Source organism: Papilio polytes, unplaced genomic scaffold, assembly GCF_000836215.1.
Source record: "Papilio polytes unplaced genomic scaffold, Ppol_1.0 DF822845.1, whole genome shotgun sequence".
Lineage (NCBI taxonomy): Eukaryota > Metazoa > Arthropoda > Insecta > Lepidoptera > Papilionidae > Papilio > Papilio polytes.
Genome location: NW_013526359.1, coordinates 5,307,538 through 5,328,338, shown reverse-complemented (window position 1 = coordinate 5,328,338; position 20,801 = coordinate 5,307,538). Strand labels below are relative to the sequence as shown.

The 20,801-nt window shown below is 30.9% G+C and overlaps 1 protein-coding gene across 1 annotated transcript in view; it reads right to left on the bottom strand.

The window, feature by feature from the left end:
- The window catches only part of LOC106105601 (synaptotagmin-10-like), a 38,787-nt gene extending 25,659 nt beyond the window's left edge, over positions 1-13,128 (bottom strand). The window contains exons 1-2 of the mRNA XM_013286009.1: positions 13,090-13,128; positions 8,800-9,039 (exon numbers count right to left, since the gene is read on the bottom strand). Of these exons, the coding sequence (XP_013141463.1) occupies positions 8,800-8,905 (106 nt within the window). The 5' untranslated portion in view covers positions 8,906-9,039; positions 13,090-13,128. The remainder of the gene's footprint in view (positions 1-8,799; positions 9,040-13,089) is intronic.
- Between the last annotated feature and the right edge of the window lie 7,673 nt (positions 13,129-20,801).

Below are 20,801 nucleotides of genomic sequence, written 5' to 3'. Positions count from 1 at the left end.
ATTTTAATAAGCATAAAAATATAATCGGGCAATAGGATTTATTTTCCATTACGCCGATTGTTCGATAAACCGATAGGCCCGACGAGAAACAGATTAAAAATACATATTAATTAAACCAAACACTGAAACGAATCTTCAAAACACGCAACCGCCTCGTGCCACTAAAATCTGATGTAAGGCAAAAATTTAATTTAACTGTCATCATTACAGATGCTACAGCTTATTATGTTATCGTTTTAGTATTAGGCTGTAAGCATTAAAACTTAGTCCTTACCACTTATTACCCCTTCAAAATCACTATGATTATTATTTTTTCTATGGTCTTTACACAAAGATCGATAGTAAATGTCTTATTTCTAGATTAATTTCGCCATATGTAGGGCTATATCAGTGTTATATTCAACTTTATGTGAAGGCTTTTAGGCGCGGTGCTTAATAAATGAAAGTGCTTCATTGTCATGAAAACAATTGTCATAAATCAAATGTATGTTAAAACATGCGACAACAGTGAGACACAAGGTTGTTAAAGGTCAAAATGTTTTTTAACTAATGACCACGATTTGGTAAACGAGACTGCACTATATATGATGAATAAAACGCGTATATCATCGAAAGACTAACTTAAGTTTATGAAAAAACAACTGACACATTAAAAGATAGACCGTATTTTTATTTTTTTTATTCATTTTTAATTTATAAGTAAATGTCTTTCCTTGAGACTTAATTATGAATCATAAAAATACACACCTTTCTTAATAACGACCTTCCTGCCGTTTCCTACTCGAAGGTTCTGGGAAATATGGAAATGCCATCCTTGACCTATAAAGTTGAAAGCTTTAAAAACCGCGAGCCTTGGGGTGTAATAAAATGGACCGTAAAGTGATACAAAATCGTGCAACGGATGCTGTCTGTACCACTTTGTGCCACATCTCTTCAAGTTTGTATTGTGAACATTGAATACTAAAATTATGCACAAATGTTAAAAAAAGCTCCAAAAGCTTTTATTTAAGCTGACCTTTCTAACAGTAATGCTAATGGTTGAGAATGTAAAACGAAAATTAGAACTACTTAGTTACATTTCAAATATTGGCATGTTATTTAAATAAAAATGTATAATTGTAGTGTACATTCAGCTACATAAAAATTTACAAAGCATTAGAAAATTGAATAAGCTTTCAGTTCCAAAAAATTCTTGAACATATCCATTCGTTTACTTCAGACCTTAAAAATATACTATTGTAGAATACATGTTTGCAAATTTTTGAAACCGGAGTCCTATGCAAGTTTTTAAAGTTATGCAAATGCATATATATTTATATAGCTGACTGTACACGTCTAACCTAATTTACTTGCTAAGTTAAATCAAATGAAACATTTTAGACAAAGCAAATGTTTTTAAGCTTTAAGGTTTTCAATTAATCCGATTTCTTATAGAAATGTCGATATTCAAATACTTGACTAATCAAATTAACAGATTCAACTTTGATCGAGTCATCCATTAAGCTTAAACGAAGTCGAACACTTCACAGACTTAAAGAATCTGAAAAGAGCCATTTGCGCATTATTCTTCTAGAGTACTTTTATTATAAAATCAATATCATTAAACTTCCTGATATCGAGGAATAATGAAATGACTATTTATTCATCAAAATTTAATACCTACTTATATCTTTGCTTAGTTATAGTATTTATAACTTAAGAATGGCCTTACCGATATAGCTGAAATACAATAACATATATCGAACGGTACAAAATTAACTAAACTGCAACTTGTACTGTGTACTCGCAGCAGTAGACAGTAAAATATCAGACATCTCTCGGGATATTCTATTATAATGAAACTCTACGAGTTAAACGACGAAAATTAAACGGTGCATGCCTCGTACAATGACTCCCAACAATCTTTTATACAATTTAATTATAATATCAATGACACTACCAGACTTATAAGATTCTGAGTAATTTATTTGTATGTCTATTTCAAAAGATAAAATAGTGTTAATTTAATTAAATACAAGATTTTGCCCGCGATTCAAACCAAAAGTAAGTAGCCCATGTGTTCTTCCAGACTATACTCTACATCAATGCCAGATTTCATCAGTAACCTTTCAGCAGTTAAGACTACAAACTCTAACAAACATCCATCCATCTATCCATTTAAAAGTTCGTACTTATAATTTATTAAGATACAATCCATCCATACTTTTTTCGGTCTTCCTCTTCCTTTGGAGCCATCCACATTCATTCTTTAAACTTTCAGGTTTATGTTCCCATCGTCTCGTCGCATAACATGTCCATACCACGCTAACCTTTTGCTTCTCAATTTCTCCACCACTGGCGCCACTTTAATTTTTTGTGTAAATTATGTATATAATATATATTTTATGTTTTTCTTCTTTTAATTATGAAACATTAAAACGTCCTGTGAAAAGCGACCTTTTTTCTTTGATCGCTTTACGCACCGCTGGCTTTCCTTCTTTTTTGTTCAGCAAAAGAGTATAAAAAACTTACAGCTTTAATCCCTTCCCTTAATTTAAAAGTATATCTTGTCTTTAACATAATATCTTGTTTTTTATTTACCAAACAGTTTTTATTACTTATTTAATAATGTTTAATGAAAAGAAGGAAGGAAAAATCCTGTTGCATAAAATTAAAATCGTATCAGGTGCCAATACCGTTTTGTAACATTACATTTATTTATTTTATGTAAACTAAGTTGGTAATTACTCATTAAATAATAATTGTTAACTTGTACAGACAACAGAAAAGTCACAATAACGATATAATCAAAACAAAACAAAAGAGCGGCTCAACTCAGATTGTCTACTAAGATAAAGTCGGATTTCAGCCGTCAATACAAGACACTATTATGCTCCTAACGACGTACATATGTCTTTGGCATAGTATTGTATTACTTTACTACGAAGACAATAACAGAAAGCATCTGGCAAATTACATATATCTTACTTCTTATTAACATTATAAATGCGAAAGTTTCGATGGATGTTTGTTAAAGTTTGTAGCCTAAACTGTGGAACGGATCTCGATGAAATGTAGCATAGACGTAGAGAATAGCCCGATAAAAAACGGAAGATAGACGGAATCGCGGGCGAAAGCTATTAAAAAAAATAATCTGTTTATTACGTAACAATAAAATTTAATCCTTTTTTGTTTCCTTCCAGTAAGTTGCGTAAGGTTAGGAAAACTTCTTAATAAAACTTTACATCGCAACTTGTATTTTCTTTGAATACAGTAAAAGAAATCAACTTAACAAAAAACTTTATAGATCTTATTACTTACGTAAAGGTCTCGTTAAAATTCAACAAAGACTATTTGATTGAATACCATTCCGAGTTCCAGACTGTTAATGAGACAGTTAATTTCCATGAAATAATTTCAGTATTGCCACGGGCGACGTAACAAATGAAAAGTTTGTAGAAAGCCTTAACTTGTTTATGGAAGAAACGTACCGCTTCGCCCAACAACAATAAATGTAAAGCATCTTTACGACTTTGTTGCCAACCTACAACCGCAAGGTTAAGCATTAAATCGACGGAATATTTATTGATAAAATTTCTTTGGTGTTGCTTTCTCCTATATAATTCAAGTAATATTATTTAAGTAGCTATCGGGTTGAACACTTTTCGAAAACTTGAATGGAATGTTTTTGTTTATTGAACTCGTTTATTGTATTGTTTGTTGTTAATTAAGGATATAAAATTGTCTTTATACTTTTAATAAATCCGTTGCATTCTGTTACAGATGTGTAAATGAGATTGGCTGCGGAAATGTCAGTTTTGTTCAAGATTTTTATTAGTAAAGGACTTACAATTGTACAAACCATTGTAAAAACTCGAGATAACAAATATCATATAAACCCACTTAATAAAACTAACATTAAAAACACAGCATTTAATTACAAACAAAAACAATTCGAATAAAAAAGCGCTTTACAGTTAAAAACACGACAAGTAGCCGCGAGCTCACTTCGTTTCATAAACAAACTTTGATGTGAATCGTGCTTCAACAACAATGAATTGCGCTCAGCTCCGAGTCACTTCCAGTCACCTTTGATTTTTTTCCCTATTAACATGGATAATATCTGGAATATGTTGGTTTATATGTACACAATCATTGTTACAAGGCGACTAAGAATTTGAAGAATTTCGAAGTGGAAGCTGTAGCTCTATATTATACGTTGAAATTTCAGCCGATGTTATTAGTTAATTACTTATTGTTTTTTTTTAAACGTGCTGAAGTTACTTAGTCAAAGAGGCTTGCATTTATGATTGCGTTGGTACCTCTTCCCCACTGAAGAAAGAGGATGATTCATGTATACATAGTGCTATAAGGCACTTTTATGTGGCAAAAGCGAGAATCTCCCAATATACATCCGAATCCGTATATCCGAAACGATTTGATGAAGACGATTTTGACGGGGCTTTGAATAGAAGGTAGCTGATGCACGCGGGAATATTATGGACCATTTTTTCCGCGCTAAGAAAGTTTGCGGGCGACAGCTCGTGTTTAAAAAATGTAAAAGCATTATTGAATTGTGGAAGCTTCGTTCAATGGAGCAAGGAAGACGTATGCTGTACGCATGCGCTATCCGTAGCTTCCGTTTGATCTTGACCCGGCGGCGGCGACGGGTCACGACCAGGTCCCGCGCAGCCTCCGACCTTGTATCAACCGATGTGCTTCTATAAATACATACGAGCGAAATAACTTCACTGCTCATTGAAAATACAAATGTGCAATCTCCGGAAAACATTGGACATGTTTAGTTTTCACTGTTTTTAATCTATTGTAAGTGTTTTGTGTCAATGTCATATATCCTATGATACTCCGGGGAACAAGTCGAATCAGATAACACCTCATCAAAATCGGTTCAATCGTTTAGGCTATCATGATCCAATTTACATATAAACAAACTTACACACACGAAAAAACATTACCATCTTTGACAGTCAGGTAAATTAAAAAAAAACCCTATGACGCTTTCCGATCGTACATCATACTAATGTTATAAATGCTAAAATTTAAATTATTTACATAGTTCGTCTATTTTCTAATACCACGCGAACGAAGTCGCGGGCGAAAGATAGTATTTTTATAAAAGTAAGTCATATAAATTCTTATGGAAGGAAATAATAATTACTGAGGCATATCTGTTTGTCGTGAATTGTGAAATGTCGAATGTAAACATGAATCATTAATATGAGTGAATCACATTTCACGAATCATTAAATCTCCGTTAACTTCTCGTAAACCAATACTTTATGAGCCATTCCCATACATCGTCAGTCAAGAATCACAAACATCATCCGTCAACATTTGCCGCAATATAACACGAAAGGTTCATTTAATATTCCCATAAATGTTAATTTAGTTTCAGATTGAAGTACATCATTTTATTAATATTAAATGATATTTCCAATTATTCTGTGCAGAATGAAATGTGAATTGGAAATTAAAATCATTTGTAATATTCTATAAACAGAAAATTAAGTTTTACAAAATTATATGCAATATAGGAAATTTTTGGATTACATATTTTTTAATATTCCGAATATCTTGGACACCAAAAACACGATTGTTAGTTTGTACCAATTGCGTAAAATGACAACTCTCAGAATCATTTTCCCGTATACCCGCGTAGCAAACTTTGCGTAGGCGTGTAGTCGTGAATTATATCCCTTGAACAATAAAAAAGTAATTTACCTACAAATGTCTAGACTAGGAAGATAAATTTCCTGAAGATATTGTTTCTTTACGGAATATTTTATTAAATATTTCGCTTCCTTTTATTCAAGAAATCTATCTACATTTATATAAAATACCGTTTTCTTTCCGCGTCAATTACGTTACTTTTCACTATTAATTTGAGATTATTGCTAATCGCACAATAATAAACCATGTAAAAACTCCATATAATATGCCAATAACATTGTAATAAATATTTGATAATCATTGATTACATTAAACAAAAAAATCTACGAAAGCTTAAACAAACAACAAACACAACATACTAAATATCGTTTTAAAAACAATATTATCTGAGCGTAGAGGGCTATCCCGCTACGGCAGCCACGCCTACGCTTTCGTAGAATCTACGATATGATATCGAATAATTTCACTACAGCGTGAAATATTACGTCGCCCTTGGATCAGTAGGTGCGTCGATTTGACGGTTAGAATTAGGCAATAAATATCAATAGCAAGGAGTGCTATCTAGACAATTAGTTGTGTGTAAAGCTTAATGAATTGATTATTCGATAATAAATTTATTGACTTGCTGTAAAAATAAAAGTTAGTTAGAATAAAAGGCACTTGGATATTTTGTGAGTCAATCATATTATAAAAATCCCGAAATTATTTGAGTTTACACCAGGAAGTATAATTATGCAAAAAAAAATTAAAAATTTGCCTTTCTTATTGTTGTAAGGCAAGTCACAATAATATGAAGAATGGTAGAAAAAATTGTTAGTCAGTTTCTATTGCCGTAACATCTGTACAAAGATATATTCTCATCCCTCTCATTATCGTTAAAGAAGTTGAGACGACAACATTTTGTTTGTTATTAAAGGGCTATAGATAATGCAATACAATTTTACTATGACGCATAAAAAAAAATGTTTTTTATAACCCGTGATGAAATCCTGAAAGCGATAGTCTGTAAAATCTGTATAAAATAACTCAATAATTAAATCAGTATTCTATAGCGGTGGAAAACTCGTTCAACTGTAAACGACTCTTATTTTTTCCGTCCACTTAGTAACGACAGAAATTAATTTAGTTTGACAATCGAAAGAACTTACTTTAATTTTCTCAACATACAAAGTTCGTAACCATCTTTAATAGATAATTCAATTTTATTAATGTAACTTTTAAAAAAATAATTATGCTTCAAGAAGAAGCATTAGGAAAAGAAACTTTCTAATAAAATTATCAGATTTCCGTTCATGTTTAACTTCGGCATACTCTTATAAATTTCACTGGATATCTGTGTGAATTGTTTTATTACGTAATTTTCATAAAAAAAACAATTGTTACACTAAAACCCAGACTACTAAAATCTATCATACTAATATTATAAATGCGAAAGTTTAGATGGATGGATGGATGTTAGAGTTTGTAGTCTAAACGACTGAATGGATTTCGATGAAATTTCTTAATCTACTCAGTTTTGTTTTTTTTTTTAATTACACGCGGACGGAGTCACGGGCAAAAGCTAGTAAAAACATAAAGAATTGTATTCACTTAAATATTAAAGTAAAATATACTCACAAATTTTAATTAATCCATTTTCGTACAGAAAAAGGACATCGTAAAATGGTAATGTTTCCGGGACCGGGTAACTGGAAACGTAATGCTGGTCGTCACGAAGTTAAAGAGAATTTACATCGTTAGTCCTCCGGCAAACGAGCGACTATACCAACGTTGCCAATTAAGAAACCGAAATCCTAGCACTGAATTTGACGGAAAAATTTCTGTGACTTACCAGCTTGTTTGTAAAGCGAAAATTTTGTCATATTTTACGTCAGTGAACGAAAACGCTTTTAATAAAACAATAAACGACTAAATAAACTGTTTGATAAATTATTGAAATATGTATTTGAGTTTTTTATCATACTTTTTTTACATTTGTCTTAAACATCCGAAAGTTCGCAAACAAATGATCTTTGATGTGTCATCTTTCAATTAAAAAAAACAATTGAATCTGAATAATCTATTTTAAATAAAAAAAAATATTTCCTTTACTCCTTGATAAGTATTGTAGTTATATGTAAATTAAGGTCAGTAAATTAAAAGATAATCTACTACAAATTAATGAACGTGAAGATACCCCTGTAATTAAAATCAAAGCAAGCTTATTTAACTGCGGATACACAGCTAATTACTAAAGCTGAAGGCGAAATGTGAAACTAAACGTTAAAATATAAAATATTGATAATGTTCCGTCCCTGAGTGCGGCTACAACCTTGTCCAGTGGACTGTAATTATCCGCGCCAGCCTGTGAAGCGAACAGACTGCACAATTTATAAACGAAATAATTATCTCTCAACGACAATGGTTTATTTTTTTAATTATAAATTAAAAGTTTGCAAAATTGTCTCTAGGTATAAATTTATGGTCAGAATACATATCTCTATTGTCATCGATGTGAACTATGATTAGTTTTATAGTAGTATAAAATACTTTATAAATTACGTCATTTCTTAAAAATGTGGCGTTTTAATTTATTATACATTTCATAACTCAGTTAAAATCACGATAAAACTTGGTATCTATACAGATTTCGTTTAATTTAAAAAAATTAACTCCGCTTACTTTAGGGTATAATTCATTATAATTTTCAATTAAGTTATAACTTTATGTATCAGTCTCAGTAAATTAAGTTAGGTAATTGTATATAGCCTCCTAAAATATTCTCTATGTAAGTAACGAATATGTTAATATTAAGGTAACTTACAAAATTATTATTTCAGAATAAATCTAAGTTAGAATAATTTATTATAACAACATTATTTAATGTGCCCAGTGAATTTCATCGAAGCTTAAACGATACCAGACTCATAATAAAATTACGCTTTAAAAAATTCTAACACTAAAAACCTTTGTTGTAAATTGTGTTGTAACAGTGAAAAGTTAAAACCCAATGAAAAAAAATCCATTTCCCGAATTTAGACGATTGTCATAAAAAAATGACAAAATCAATAAAATCCGTACAAGTAATTTAAATTAGTCGCGTTAATATATAAAAATTTTGAAAATGTCAAATTCGAATTGTTTTCTTACCTTCAGCGGCACGCGTATCTCTTGAGTCGTCAACGATCAACAGGTGGGGTTTAGGCCGCTCGAGCTCGAGCTCGGCTGCACTGCTATCAACTCGCGGGACGCCCATCGCGGCCGGCGGTCTGCGCGCGAATGACCCACCCGTACACTCCAGTCTACACCGTAGACGCTCAGGTGCTACCGTAGCTCTGCTACACGGGGTTACGCAGCTACGGCTCCCTCCGAGGATAAAGCTCGTCTCACCTTAGTTAAAATAAAATTATTATAAGCACCTTGTGTACTTTATGTTTTGCAGTTAAAAAAATGTCTTAATTGATAGTTGGAGTGCTAAACAGTAATAACATATTATTTAATGTATCGACAATACCAAAAAATATGTTTTGGGAACACACAAAAATATTTTAAAATTACTGCATACGTGTCTAAGATTTTTACGCCTTATTTCTTTTAACAACGTGGAAAATCAAGTTTAAATTGAAACATAGTGTCGTAATTAATGGAAGTTTGCATCGCGTTAGCAACTGTTTGTACAGTGTAATTAGCATTGCTTACTTTGTGGTAATTAAACGTTAATTTGACTATGTATGTTGAGTACTTCACTATATGTCTTAACATTTATAACGTAGGTAAATGTGTACAAAGGGAAGTTTGAGTGACAGCTGTAAAAGCCTACGCTAAAGAGGTAAATTGCGAACATATATAACTTTCGCAGTCGATCGACGCGGGGAATTAAAACAAAAAAAAAGTAGCCTGTGTTCTTCCAGACTGTGCTCTGCATCTAAACACAATTATAACGAGATCCGTTGAGCCGTTTAGTAGTAAAATTAAAACAAACATCCATTCATCTATACTTTCGCATTTATAATATTAATAAGATTTACATTCCGGCTAAGATCTGACGCTAGTTTTATTTCTATGTTGTATGAACTCTTACGATCGAATACGTATAGTTTTGTCAAGTGAACTTTAAATAATTAAAATTAAAAAATTAGTGAAGATTTAACTTAGGGTATGCTTTACTTTAATAGCCTATTAGTGTTGTACTGAATCTAACGGACTCTCTTATTAGCCAAGGACTCTAAGTGATTACTAAGTAACACATTTTTAACTTTAAAAGCTAACGTTGTTCATCTCTCTTGTGTTTTCATTTCCTTATAAAAGAAATGCAAAATGCAAGTCTTCGTACACTTTCAATCCATCAACGTCGAGAAAATATATCCAGATATGAGTTAATACAATTTATAATTCAACTAAAAATGTTCCCTATTTCTCTTTGCACGTTAAACACTAATATTAAATTCATACTATTAAAACATTGACATGACTTTGTTGTGATTTCAGATGATAAAATAAAATGTATTATTTATATTATGTTTAAAAATTCCTTATAAAATCAACTGTGAAATAATATAGAAATTTTAAGTTTTAAATTTTAAATATGTTAAAAGAAAATTTTTGAATAATAAATACTGTGAAGCTTGGTATGTAAATATAAGACAGATTTTTTCCAGTCTTGCATATTTTTCTAAGACTCTTCCTGGAATATGATTTTTTCATAACTCACACCAATAACCGGATGTGGCGGGTAATTACTTTAGGTACTTTAAAGATCCATCAATTGGAATAAACTAATCGTATAAAAACAATACTCTAATGCTGGGTTATTTATTTTGTCAAAATAATTTATTGAACCGTTGTGTCAATTCGTCGTTGGATCAAACAAACTAACAAACAAACATCCATCCATCCATCCATCCATCCAACTAAACTTTCGCATTTATAATATTAGTTAGATAAATGGATTACAAACGGGATTTTTTTTTAATTCTGAAATAGAATAAGGAGAAAGTCTAGGTGGTCAAGTACTAGTTTATTCATTACTGAAAATTGTGAAATGAAATTAAAAAAAAAACACCCTATGTTACTCACCGATAAAAAAACCTTTCTAACTGTGAGAGAATTTTTAATCTGCCCAGTAGTTGTTGAGTTACTTACTTACTCTTTTTAATATTAGTATCGAAAATTACATTATTTTTAAACACTCACATAAACTGTTATTCTACCCTCATACACGTGTACACAATAAAGTAACAGCTAAGTGTCTAGCTCAACTTGACTGTACTTAATAAAAGTACACCGACCGATGTAACCTTTATCGTATAAAAGAATGGTGTATTGAAAAACACTGAACCCTAATAAAACATGCGTATGGTGAGAAGTTATTCTTGCGGCTAAAAGCTTTAATGAGTCGCTTCATAAAATAAACATTTCACATAAGCAAATATGAGGTTATTGTACGTACTATGTTAACCTTTACGTACACATGCAAAGTATGAGGTACATGGTTTTTTTTTTTTAATTAACAACCAAGCGGTTTAACGAAGCGGTAATCGCTATAGATTTTGTTATCCTAGTTGTGTTGTTTTTATGAATTCAATTGTTTTCTTCATAAGTAATTTGTTAAAACGAATTTACATATTCATTTTTTTTATAATCTAAGGTGGCAAACGAGCAAGCGGCCACCTAAATCCACCGAAATGGAAAGCGACCGCTGCCCATAAACATCCGCAATTGCAGATGCGTTGCCTACCCTTAATTAACGGAGGAGGAGACGTACATAAAGAGGACATTTCCCGTTACTATGCGTCTCCTCCACCGTCCAATCTAATGTTTCTTTCCTCTTTAGTAAAGGGTGGAAAAAGAAAGGAACTAAAATTATGCATTTCATAAAACCCTTAAAACAACAGTATTGATATTCTATAAAGAAATTATTCTTTAAACTACTCTATTTATTGGCCTTATAAAAGAAAAAAAGTTTTGTTATCGTCTAACAATACAAACTCAGATTAATAACAGATTCAATTTTTCCGATCTAATAACTTTGAGGGAAGTCCCGACGAAGAATTGATTACTTTGTTATAGTTTCTAGACCATTGATATATTGTCTAATGCCACTTAACATAAGATTTAATAAATGTGCTTAAATTTTGTTTTTAATCTCGTGTCCAAAACAAAACGAGCTGTGCCACATAACAGGAAAGTAGGACTTAAAAGTCAAGTATCTTACTTGTTACAAATATTATAAATGCGAATATTTGGATGGATGAATTATACATATGTTAGTGTTTGTAGCCTAAACGGCTGAACGGATCTCTATGAAATTTGGCATAGATGTAGAGCCTAATTTGGATGTGTGTTCTATAGGCTACTTTCTTTTGTTTTTTATTAATTCCACGAAAACGCAGGCAAAAGCTAGTATATTCTAAACAAGAATGTCTTAAAGGTTAACTATGGTTCAAGAATATACTAAAAGTCCGATGAATTTAATTAACTAAAATGAAAGTATGATCAAAATTATGTATTCGCTAACAATTTCTAAAGTAATGTACACAATAGATGTACATTTTTACAATATTGGAGGTTACACACGTACTTATTTATTTCAAGGATTGTTCGCCGCCTGCTTCCAGATACAGATCGTATATTGTCCAAGTTCTATTAAAAGTTATTGGAGCAGAATAAAAAATATTGTATAAAATAAATCGTCGCTCAGACTAGATTGGTATTTATTGAATCACAACTTTAATGTAATTAAAGAAATTTTTACTATTTTGTATAAATAATGAATAATTTTTACGTACATAAAAAACCTTTTCGGTAATGATGATAGAAGACTTTTTATTATCTATTTTTGAGACCGTCTTCAATTATCTAGATAATGCATTTCGTTAAAAAACTTACATTATTCAAATACAAAAAGAGCAGTAATAATGCATATTGAAATTTATTAGGCTGTAACACAAAGGGGGCAGATTATCGGAGCGATGATACCTAAGTTTTGACCACGTTATTATTGTATTTTTTTTCAATAATAGAAAAAACGTAAGTATTGTTCATGAATATTTATATCTATACTAATATTATAAAGAGGAATGATTTGGACTTTTGTAAGTATTGAAATAACTGAAAAACTGATCTGATTTCAAAAATCTGTATAATTATTACAATCTCTGAGTATAATTAAAAAAATAGTAATTAAAGTCAAAGCCTATATAGCTAGTCTAAGTCAAAATCGCGAGTAAAAGTTATTCTTACGTAAATTAAGGTTTACAACATATCTTAGATTCTACAAGTTACAAGTTTTATTCTTTCAAAAACTAATTTATAAATCATTGTCATTGACCGAACAGTGTCATGCGATATGCTTTCAGGCCTACAATGTAAAGGTTACTTAAACGACGTTATCGGAAAATGTGGATGTTTACAATAAATTATTCGTACTTCGGTACTTACTGTTTTGTGAACTTGTGTGTGTGTGAGTGTCCTCGAGTTTGTAACTAATCCATCTTGTTTTTCACTTTTTTTCATTTTAGATACCTAAAATCAGAGATGCCAGATTAGATTGCATAGAATTCTCAAAATAGACCACAGTTATTTCAAATTATTGCAAATTCACACACCTTAGTCGCTCTTTGTATTTATTTAACATTTTAAAATGAACAGGAAAACGTTTATAATATAGAGTATTAACTATTGTAAAGTAGGAAATGAAGTAAGAAAATAACTACCATAAGACAAAATAGTATAGTTCCTTCTAGACTTCTTGTTTCCAACTCCAGGACCAGACTGGAAAGACACTTGGTAGTGTGGGAATTCCAATTATCCTAAAACAAAAGCAACATTCAATTATTTTATATAAAAAATTGCCCTTTATAACTTGGGAGGTCGTTTACCTATTATACAGAAGGAGTGGCGAGTGTTTTGATAAAACACCCATTTATCTTTAATCCAATGTGCTGTATCTGCGACCATTAGTAAAAAGGGCGTTGGACTTAGATAAAGAAAGGAAATGTTATATAGCCAAGACTTGTATTATAAATTGTATTTTAAATTCAGTTGTATTGTTTTTAAATTAGGCTTAGATAAAGTACAATCGCCAATAGCCTAATTGGGGAATGGACTACCGATCTTGCGGTCGAAGGTTCTAATCCCGCCAAATATTAGTGAATTAAAAAAAAAACTAATATTAATTAAAAAAAATATTATGTAAACTGTGATAGAAGATTTTAATGTAAATTTATGATTTAACTTAAAAATAAAGAAATGAAGATACACTCGCTTGCCAGGTTCCTGACTAAAAATGTGTAACAAGAGGGTAGCATGAAGCAGTCTGAAAAAAATATAGCCAAGACAAAAAGAGAATTAAAAGTAATTATCTTGTATACTCCTTGTGTATGTTTTTAACTATTGCAATGTAATTTCTGGTTCACGCAAGGCCACTTATCTTTAAGTGACAATCAATACAATGCCATGGACAAGAGCGTGTTTTTCAAAACAATAATTAAAAGAGTTAATGTAATGGACATTTATTTTGTTATCTACCCGCTTATTAAGACAAAGAATGTGACGCAATGTCATAGATAAATAAAATAATTTTCACCAACAATTTGAAGTTGTCTCAATCAAATGTTAATCATTTTCTTTAGCATTTGAATATCGAGATTACAATTCCAATTTGTTTTTTTTATCTAAAACATCGCGTCATGTTTTGTTCTAAAAAAATATGAACGTCCATTTTATAAAGAAAACTTTATTAAGTACCAAGCATCCCACCGGCCATCTTACTCAGATGAAATACTTCGTATTCCAGACTAAAATTCTTTAGAAACGAAATGCCTCAGAAAATTTTATTTTTATTATCACTAAATGTATTGTACATCAGGAGATAGTTGACTGACCTATGATCAGACTTGAATTTAAATTAAAAGAAATAACGAAATTATCCATGGCAACATTTTATAGTGATAGAAATAAATAGTTTTGGCCTGCACACTTTTTTTTAGTTATACTAAAAATGTCTTGGATCTATTTGTTTGTATTTGGTATTTAAAAAGTCTTTGAGAATTTACAATAATATTTTACAAAAAAAGTACGTTTTCTAATAATCTCCTTCCTTCTTTATAGCACGTAGACAAGAGTGTTGACATTAACTAGATATACTCTTCAAGTCGCAAGAATATCCGAAATGTTTGAGTTTAGAACTGATCAATGTAGGTAGAAGAAAGATTTGCTCAGCGATAGTGTATAATTTACCTTTTAATCCTCAAATAGATAGTATCCAGTGTGTCGAACAACTAATTAAAAAAAATCTACTCGACTAGTTTAGAGAAAAATTCGTGATTTTAGTATATAAGTAACATGTAACTTTTTTTTTGCTACAATACTCCGTCAAATTCAGGGTTTACTGTTAAAAATATTGAATTAGTGTCGTAAATATGTGTAATCAAAAATTTGTACATTATCGGAATCAACGCCTAAGTAAAATTAACTTCATACGCTAATTGATTTCTGATATCTGATTCTGTCTTATATCAATGTCAATGTCTCGCCCTTTTTACTTCAGCTCAATCACCCTTAGAATTTATTACCCGGCTAGCCTTTCAACGTATGCCAATACGATCCAATCATTCGTAAGAGATTGAAAACGATTCTTCATTGTCAACAAATACGTTCATTTTCTTCCACGTATTAAAATCCAACTTTAAAAGGTAAGGTAAAATGTATTTCAACGTCGCTTTTTTCTATGAAAGTAACAAGCAAAGGATAGCGGGAACAAATGAGTATCGATGCCCATAGACATTAACATCGGAGAATGAGTACTGTCTTTGAGATTGTAGGAGCTTAATTGAATAACGAAGCAATGCGTAGTATACGTCAATTGTTTGTGTCCTAAGACTCCAATCAAAACAATGGTAAATATCTCAATAGCGATAACTGACAAGAGCTAGGAATAAACACTAAGGTTTTCCCACTTTTTTCTGAATTGCTGCGATTTTTATGACAAGAAATCAATCCGTTACTAAGAACACATGCCGCAAATATAACTACATTTTTGTGTCCTCACTAGTTTGTAATAATTACATCAGCCGTATGATATAAATAAGTGTTAAATTACAAACGTAAAAAGGTACATAGCGTTGTTTATTAGGTAACTATATCGTTAACTTAAGATCCCACGCACATGACCCGTTTCACGTTACACCCACGTGCCTAGTTTTTAGGTTAGGTTTGCCCTGCGGCGGCCACGTATCAAGCCCTACGTTTCCCTTGTTTGTACTCCCTATTGACTGATCTCAAATTAACTATCTAAAATTAGTTAACATTTAGTTTATCACAAATAAGATGTAACGGAACTAATACAAACTTGGTCGGTGAAACCCTACTATTATTAATATCAACTCGACGAATTGCTTTCTGCTGAGCCTTACTCAGAGTCATTTACTGTTAGCTGAGATAGTCCCTTATTGTATATTCAATAACTGACTCTTCTGTGTATGTAATTATTTGAGTAACAATTTAATTACTTAGTGTATAAAATTTAAACTTAGACCTCTTACGGAAATTAGGGAATAGCACGAAAATCGTCAAGGAAGTGTTATTAACAAAATTTGCATTATTTGTCAGTATATTTTACACCCGATATGAATGAATACTTTCTTGGAAATTAGCGTGCTAGTTCCCTAACCCAGTCCTTTTTTTTATTATACTAACATTTATTACAAATTATATACATAATAGAAATTGTTCAAGGAAATTATTGTTGAAATTTATTTAAATATACTATGGCATTAAATTTGAATATATTACAAGAGAAATTGCATCGCCAACATATTGTTCTATTTAACAGCAGATTTCTTTGACGTTAACATATTGAATTTAGTTTGCAACAATATAATAGATGGCTGCTCGCATGAGTTATAGCAGAGGTCTTATTAGTATTAATAATATACATAACTGAAATAGGAAATGGTTAAATTATTTTTAATACTAAGAACTTTATGTCTATACTAATGTCATAAAGATTTGGATTTGTGTATGTATTGAAATAACTCAAAAACTACTGGACCGATTTCCAAAATTCTTGCATCATTAAAAAGCTATGTTATCACTTAGTAACTATTTTTTTCTAAATGTCACGCGGACAATGTCGCGATGTAGTTAAATATAATATAAGAGCTGTTGCTTGCGACTTCGTCTATGTTACTATAGCCTATGCTACTCACGGATAAATTGCCTTTCTAACGGTGAAAGAGTTTTTAAAATCGACCGAGTAGTTTTTGAGTTATTTCAAAACATACAAAATTACAAATCTTTCCTCTTCATAATAGTAGTATAGATAACAGAACGGTTAAACGGAGTAACTAATAAATTCTCTAGAATTTAAAAATTATACGAATTATTCGTGAAAAGTAAAAAATGTTTCGAAGCAATTTCACAACTAGATTACTGCGGAATTCATTAATCATTACAAATGGCATTAGCCTCTCGAAGTTTTCTAACATTAGATTCCTTTTTAGACCCATTTAATTACTTTGAGATTAAATGTAATATCGTTATTAAATAGTATAACAATCTATCTGTTCAAAATTGTTATTTACCTAAATACTATAAAGTAATAATTACAAAAGATTATTTTTTTTAAATAAGATTTAAACTATATTCGAAAATGTTCAACGTCACAGATTGATCACGAAAAACAACAAAGGGCTTACAACGGTAAAGCTTTCCTCATTGTATAACTTTATGGATGGATATAGCATAAAAGCTTTCGGAAATTCCTAGCGTAAGCTTAAGAATAAAAAGCGTAATTTTGTTTCAAAATATTCCTACATCATTAATTTATTAGTGCCGTAGATATAACGTATATTACGTAACATCTATACTAATATTATAAAGAGGAAAGATTTGTATTTTGTGTGTATATAAATAACTCGAAAACTGCAAGACCGATTTCAAAAATACTTTTACCATTACATCGGTGAGTAACGTAGATTTTTTATTTTATTTTTTTAATTTTACAGGGACGAAGTCGCAAGCAACAGCTAGTATATTATATAGCATACATAAATTCCAACAAAACTGTTCATAAAGAGTCATCAATTAAAATATTACTATGTTAAAAATATTTCAATGTAAATGAAACTAAGTCAAACATTAAACTATGCAAAGTCTGTAATTCTCCAACACTTCTTAAGTTTTAATCCTAAGCTATGTCTAAAAGTACAAAGACTTCTTTGTCTCTGACTTTAGCAACGCAACTGCAAGCCATTTGTGTGCATCACGTAACTTTTATACATTTTCTTACAAAGAAAGTTTCATGTCCGTTGTAGAGATAAAAGTATCTCACTTCTAGTTTACTGTCTCCTTTTTTAATCTGTAACCGTCAACATATCAATAATTTCCTATTATGTTAAATGCCTGTAATATTAACTTTTATGCATCTTTGGTTCTCATACCTTCATCGTATCAACCTACGAGTATCTTAATATTGTTATAAATGCGATACTTCGGATGTATGGATGGAAGTTTATAACCTAACTACAGATTATTATAAATTATGTTCGAACGTCGTGAATTAAACAATGTGCAGTCAGCTGCATAAATGTGTATAAAACTACAAAATATACATCATCGGTTTTAGAAATACACATTCAAATATTCGTCAATGTTATGTTTTCAAATTGATGGAACCATTCGGACGGATAAGTCCAGACATATTTTGCAAGCATGGAAGCAAAGCATGTACTAGTAGATTTACAAATGTATGCTTACCTATGGAGCTGACTGTACATATTTCAGTAGCTAAAGGCTTTATTATTATACGTACGTAATTCTTGACCTTGAAACGAAAGTAATGTCTAGCAGTCATAACGAGGTAGTGGGTCAGTAGGGGGGTTTTATACCGTACTCACGACAGCAATAAACCGCTCCTCATATCACCTAGAGGATTGAGATCAGAGCCTCATAAAGTGAGCCATAAAGCCTAAGGTTTCATATACACAACGTTTGAAGAAATCTTGTTTATTAAGCAGATGGTACATTTTAATATCAAAATTAAACCAGTTAGTTTACGATAAATGTCCAATGTATTGAAATACTAATTGAAACACCTACATATAAAATGCTATATAAATTTAAAGATACAAGGCACATAATAAACATAATTTGCACATATGCTTGAGGCTTACAATTTGCAATTTAATAACATCCCATAAAATTTGCAGCAAAATTCTAGACAAGCCTTCTCCGAAATGTTCCGACTCTTAGCAGTCAAATGTAATTATCTGTACACAAATAAAAGTTAAGAGTAAGATAAATAAAGTTTAATTACGTTATAATTCGTTAAGAGACTTATTTTACTTCAGACGAAATGTGTACTATCACCGACTGCGTAGGCGTAAGAGAAATTTGAACATTAATTTAAAACTAATGAAATGGTATTGATTAAGATTTATATTTATTTTAAGGACATTTTAATTATCTCTGTTGATATCTTACAGAAGTAACACAGGAGCTTCTTCAAAATAAAATACGAGTAACTATAATAATATCCAACCAAGTAAACCAATATAATATATAATTAATTTTGATGAAGTCTACATTGTAATATGGTTTCAAATTCAACTGAGTATTAGTAGAGAATACATGTTGCTTACTAAAAAGTCATTCAGATAGTAACTTAGTAGACATCAGTAAAACTTGTAAAAAATTAGAAATAATTCACAGCGTAATTTCATTGGTCGACTACTAACTACATCGATATTCACTTATTTTTCGATCACTGTCGATTAAAATTAAAATAAAAGACGAATATCTCTCTTTTAATTATTTGTTAGACGTTATAAAACTTCAAACCGTGTAATGATTTTAAATTAAGAGCGTTCATTTTAATTAACGCCGACAAAGAATCTACGTGATAACGACTTTAAATTTGAATTTGCCATCGACAAACAGCAAGGGAACTCGGCGTACCCTGTCAACACAAGATTTATTATAAGTAATAATTATTAATAATGTACCCGGTACCGTTTTATTACATAAACAAGGAGTTAATTACAAAATAAGAGAGTTTATAATGAGATAGAAAGAAACGTGCCAATCGAATCAAGACTTCTTTCTCAGAATTAGTGCCACATATTGTAAATAATAAAATGAAAACTTTTTTTGTCTTTATTTATTTTAGCTTTACTCATTGAATTAATATTTAGTACCAAAAACGTGTACATATTTTTCTGACGGCCTCACAAGACAATCGTTGATCTCAGCGACGTTTGAGTAAATAGGTATTTGGGAATTCAACAAAGACTTTCTCAGTATCGCTAATCCTTGTTCTCGAACACGGCTAATGACGTAGTTCAACAAACGTAAGGACAGACAATTTAATCTCTACATTCAAAGCCTCAAAGCTTTTCTTTTCTTACAGTCACTATATAATTGGGTTCTTTAGAAAACATTTCGTTGAAAATCTCAGAGTGCGTTAGTATATTTCAAGAAATGTTTATGATAAGCCTTTAGATTTGTTTATGTTTAGTTAATTATGTACAATGCTTTAGTAAATCTAAAAAAAAGAAAACAAAACATTGGTATAGGAGCAGTAGTTGTACTAGTTAATTTCTTTAATTAAATACTGTTAATCAATGCATTGACTTCGGACCGGACTACCGAAAGTTGTACAACATGTGAAAACCCACGGTTAGCTAAGTAAGTAACGTCCAAATCTATACTATTATAATAAAGCGTAAACATACACTTGTTTGTTGCCTAAGATGTCATATTTTTTAATAATTCGTTTTTAATAGAAAGCCTACACTTACGTCACGCTTTAGGCTATATATTTTCACGCCATTAAACTTAGGGGGTAATTATTTTGGATAAAAACCCTAATGTGGGAAAGAGACCATAAGTTGCTGCCAACATCAAGGAAGCAAGGTGGTCTTCATGTGAAGTCATTTTGACATTTGATATTGATAATTTGACAAATGTAAACAATAAAATAAAATTTTCATAATTTCATGCGGATAAAGCCGCACGGGAACAGCTAGTTTTAAAATAAAGGTGATATTTTCACTGTCTATTTCGACATTTTAACATTATCCGGATCATCCGAGGAGTTATAAAAAGTACTTCCAAAGGTTAATCCTTCTGTGAATTAAAAGTTCAGACGC